The sequence below is a fragment of the Alosa sapidissima genome, chromosome 21, assembly GCF_018492685.1.
Source record: "Alosa sapidissima isolate fAloSap1 chromosome 21, fAloSap1.pri, whole genome shotgun sequence".
NCBI lineage: Eukaryota > Metazoa > Chordata > Actinopteri > Clupeiformes > Clupeidae > Alosa > Alosa sapidissima.
In genome coordinates this window covers 2,564,906-2,570,146 of record NC_055977.1, presented here as the reverse complement: position 1 = coordinate 2,570,146, position 5,241 = coordinate 2,564,906, and the positions used below count along the sequence as shown (strand labels likewise).

Sequence of the window (5,241 nt, the reverse complement as noted above, 5' to 3'; positions counted from 1 at the left end):
TGTGTGTGTGTGTGTGTGCGCATGTGTGTGTGTGTGTGTGTGAGAGAGAGAGATCGTTATGCTAGATATACTTGCTGCGTAATGATGTGAGATTCATTTCTCAAGTGCTATTTAACCCTCACCTTCTGCCACGCTGCTTAAACGCTCTTCCTCACACACTTACACACACACACACACACACACACACACACAAACACACACACACACACATGCATACACACACACGCACAAATAAACAAACACACACTTACATACAACACAACACACACACACACACACACACACACACACACACACACACACACACACACACTCACACACACACACACTCACACAAACATACACACATACTCACACACGCAGTCACACACTCCATTTCACCACTGTGTGTATGTTCCCTCAGGTTATTGCCCCTTAATAATTCATATCTTGCTCTTTAATCATGCTTGTTCACCCTGCCCTCACTGCTGCTGAAACACACTGTTGAACTCACACACACACACACACACACACACACCGCTGTAAACATTATTACACCCACACACACACACACACACCCACACACACACACACCGCTGTAAACACCATTACACACACACACACACACACACACACCGCTGTATTTTGGCCACAGTGACTATGTTGTTGGTCATCTTAACTGTATCGAGGTGTTTCTTATATTTGTAGGGAATCAACTGGTCATGGTGACATGCTGCTGACTGTATGGATGGAGTGTTGACGTCGGCCTTAGCTGAACAAAAGCAAACTGGTCATAGTAACTGGTCATGCTGGTGGTCATAGTGAACGGTCAGGCTGCTGGTCATAGTGAACAGTCATGTGGTGGTCATAGTGACTGGTCAGGCTGCTGGTCATAGTGACCGTTCAGGCTGCTGGTCTTGTTGACTTTATGTCGGTCTCTGATCTTAGCTGCAGTGTGTCAAGGACTTCAGCACATGTGTCATGTATTGCAGAAAACCCTATTAATAAAGATAGGACTTAGCACAGGTGGCACGCAGTAGAAAACTAAATTAATAAACATAGGACTTAGTTTAGCTGACGTGCACAAGAAAACTATAAATAAAGATAGAAGTTTAGCATTAGTGACATTCACTAGAAAACTATATTAATAGAGATAGGGACTGTGGGCACAGGTGACATGCACTAGAAAACTGCATTAATAAAGATATGAATTTAGCACTGGCTCGGAACCTACAGTCTCTAATACACACCTTCCAAGGACGTCATCTCAGCTCTGAAACTGTCCTCAGTCAGATTTGCAATTCAAAGTATGTGTGTGTGTGTGTGTGTGTGTGTGTGTGTGTGAGTGTGTGTATGTGTGTATATATATATATATATATATGTGTGTGTGTGTGTGTGTGTGTGTGTGTGTGTGTGTGTGTGTGTGTGTGAGAGAGGGAGGTAGCGTATGTATTGATTTGTCTGTTTGAGTCTGTCTGAGGTGGTTGAGGCGATGAGGTGAGATGTGCCCCCCCCCCCCCTCTGCCCCCCTCCCCACACATCCCGAGGCCGCTGGGGTGTTTAAGCCCCCCCCCCCCCCTTTTTTGCTGTCATTCTCTGGAAGGCTCCTCTGTGTGAGTGTGGGCGGCCGTCTCATTGGCAGCGAAACCTTATTTTCTCCCTATCGATCCCCAGGGCCGCCCGCAAAATGCAAAAGGCGCCGCAAGACGGATCTGCTGTCAGCTCGTACAGTAGAACTCAGGCAATCAATGTCACGTCGCGGCGCGCCAAGCCGCACGCCCCTAATTCCACTCATCGCTGCTAAATGGAGAAAAACCCGCAGGTTCATCAATCATCAGAACAAGCAGCTCCCTCAGCCTAATAGTCTGTTCTTTACTCACCGAGCGACCGGACCCGGCCAAGCTGAGTGTGTGTGTGTGTGTGTGTGTGTGTGTGTGTGTGGAGGGATATTCCCCTAGACCTGACAGGAAAGAGTGAAACAGAGAGACAGAAAGAAAGTGAGAGAGAGAGTGAGTGAAAGAGAGAGAGAGAGCTAGAGAGAGAGAGAGAGAGAGGAGACAGAGAGAGAGAGAAAGACAGAGAGACAGAGAGAGAGAGAGAGAGAGAGAGAGAGAGAAAGACAGAGAGCTAGAGAGGAGAGGTGTGATGGAGGTGCTTTGATCACTGTGTTCCTCTCCTCATTGGCCACGCCGTGTTCCATTTCCCAGCTGGCTCCTGTCCGTTAATGCGCTTGGAAACAGAGGCGTGCAGGTTGCCGATCGATGATCTCCTCCTCTCCAAATCTGTTTCATCTGTCCTTTTTGATTTGCTGGGAGAGCTACATGCTCAAGCAGAGAGAGACGGGGTCAATATGTGTGATCTCTGATTAATATCTCCCACTTCGCCTCCTGGCACGCCTGCTAAATAATAATGCTCTCTTGTTTTACACTGTCTGTCAAAGACAAGGTGTGTGCATTTATCTGTGTGTGTGTGTGTGTGTGTGTGTGTGTGTGTGACAAAGCATCTTAATGAATACCTCTTGTTTTTCTCTCCTCTCCTCTTTTTTTCTTGTTTTATCCCTCTCTTTTATTTCACCTTCTCTTTTCTCTCCTCCCCCCCTCCCTCTCTCTCGTCTCTTCTCATCTCAGGTAGCGGGGGCGCATGCCTCCATGCCCGTGGGGAAGTCTGAGGTGCTGAAGGCGGGCAGCAGTCCTAAGTCCACCCTCAAGCACATCTGGATGGGTGCTGGTGGGGGCGGTGGGGGGAAGGACCTGTCCATCAGTCGGCTGCTGGCCCAGACGCTCCAGGGCAAGCAGAACGCCACGGCGCTGGACCTGCGCTATGACACGCCCGAGCCCTACTCCGAGCAGGACCTGTGGGACTGGCTACGCAACTCCACCGACCTGGCGGATTCGCGATCCCGCGCCAAGCGCCGACCGATGGTCAAGACCGGCAAGTTCAAGAAGATGTTCGGTTGGGGAGACTTCCACTCCAACATCAAGACGGTCAAGCTGAACCTGCTCATCACCGGCAAGATCGTCGACCATGGCAACGGCACGTTCAGCGTCTACTTCCGCCACAACGCCACGGGCCAGGGCAACGTGTCCGTCAGCCTGGTCCCGCCCACCAAGATCGTGGAGTTCGACCTGTCGGCGCAGCAGTCGGTCATCGACGCCAAGGACTCCAAGTCCTTCAACTGCCGCATCGAGTACGAGAAGGTGGAGAAGGGCTCGAAGAACACGCTGTGCAACTTCGACCCATCCAAGACGTGCTACCAGGAGCAGACGCAGAGCCACGTGTCCTGGCTGTGCTCCAAGCCCTTCAAGGTCATCTGCATCTTCATCTCCTTCTACAGCACCGACTACAAGCTGGTGCAGAAGGTCTGCCCCGACTACAACTACCACAGCGACACCCCCTACTTCCCCTCCGGCTGAGCCGACCCGACTGACCAGCAGGGGGCGGCACTGAGTCTGATGGACTTGTGGGGCGAGGTGGGGAGGTCTCCTCTTCTCCCGTCCAGCTGAAGTAAAGCGTCATCTGTACTGTCCCGAACTCGCCCAGACTGGTCTCGACCGGAATTTTAGACTTCTGCTAAAAAAAAAAGAGATAACAATCAGACATGAACCTGTTACGGAAGCCGTGTTAATGATAACGATGTAATTTACGGAAGCCGTGTTAATGATAACAGTGTAATTTACGGAAGCCGTGTTAACGATAACAATGTAATTTACGGAAGCCGTGTTAACGATAACAATGTAATTTACGGAAGCCGTGTTAACGATAACGTTGTAATTTTTGCAAAGCGGTGAAGTTATACTCCGTCTGAAGGAACAGTGATGGTGTAGAATTAGCTTAATGTGTTGACTCGTTTTATTATGAAAGGTACATTAATTTATTTACGTATTTGTTGATTTATTTATTGTTTATTGTACTGTTACCTGGTAGAAACAATAGTGGGACTCGGAGTCCCAGATATCCGCAGTTTACGTCTGCCATTTTAACCACTGGTTTGTTTAAGACGGACTGAGCTCTCTGTTCTCTTGTTGAAGTTCTGTTCCCTTCTGTTTCTCCCGGTGTTTACAGCCTGTGCGCTTTTTTTTTCTGCTTTGTTTTGAACTTGGTTTCGTTTGGTTTTCTCTCCAAGCCTCAGAGTAGACTATCAAAGTGCTAAATGTTTATATCTCTGCCTCAGTGGAGCCCCAATTTGAGCAACGAATATCTGATCTGACATTTCAACGTTGCTGATCGTAAAAACCCTGCACATACAAAAAAAAAGAGATAATAAATATATGAAAATATATAAATACATATACATATACGAATATATGCTGGAAGCTGGCTGTGTGCGATTCCCAGAGCTGCGTCTGCTTCCTGGGCGACCCAAAGACAGGCCGGCTCATGTGCAGGGGGAGCCTCGCCAGAGGCCCACAGCAGCATCACTCACCCCCATCAGGCCTGAGTTGGTATGTTCCAGCACTGCAGTCTTGTGGGCCCTGGATGCTCTCATCTCCCATAGTTTTAAATCTCGGGGGAGGGTTGGCTGGCTTACTCATTTACCCACCAACACTAATGTAATGACTTCTATATCTTAGAGCCTAATTTGTATGAATGGTTTGTATTGTACATACTTTATCCCGATGGAGCATCTGTGTATAAGCCCTAAGCATACACCTGTCTGTTGACCCCCTGACCTCTGACCTAATGACCCCATAACCCCATCCCACCCGCTCCCCACCCTACCACATATATGCTTGTTCTCGGCTCCTCGGACTATGAAAATGATGTTGCTGATATAGATGTGACCTTGAAAATCCATGAAAAACCTGTGATCTTGTACAGAAGCTGTAAAACTGTCACTATAAAAACAAGACTCAATATCCATCCTCAGTATGAGTATGTTTGCTTTAATGGGAACGGGGGAGGTGTACATAATAAATAAAATACCAGAGGTTTTATCACTGGACTGGGCCTACGCTGTCACTTATTCTCCAATAGAACTCTGAAGTTCGCCTATAAAAAAGAACCAAAACGGCCATATTTGCCCATATAAGGAGATCCGGTTGTTAATTGAAGCTAAGTACCTATGGCAAGTTGCATTGCAAGTTAACTCTGGAGTAGCAAAAAATCTAAGTGTGCCGCCTTCACACACCGGAGATCACAGTATCCACTCGAAGGCAGAGGACAAAACTGTTCAGGAAAACGTCTGCATTTTTTGTAGGCAAACTTCAGAGGTCTATGCACTTTTATATAAGTCTACCTAGACACAGGATTCATCTCACCACA

The 5,241-nt window shown here is 47.9% G+C and overlaps 1 protein-coding gene across 1 annotated transcript in view; it reads left to right on the top strand.

The window, feature by feature from the left end:
- The window catches only part of nxph1 (neurexophilin 1), a 24,111-nt gene extending 19,190 nt beyond the window's left edge, over positions 1–4,921 (top strand). Inside the window, exon 2 of the mRNA XM_042076716.1 lies at positions 2,607–4,921. Within this exon, the coding sequence (XP_041932650.1) occupies positions 2,607–3,392 (786 nt within the window). The 3' untranslated portion in view covers positions 3,393–4,921. The remainder of the gene's footprint in view (positions 1–2,606) is intronic.
- The last annotated feature ends 320 nt before the right edge of the window (positions 4,922–5,241 follow it).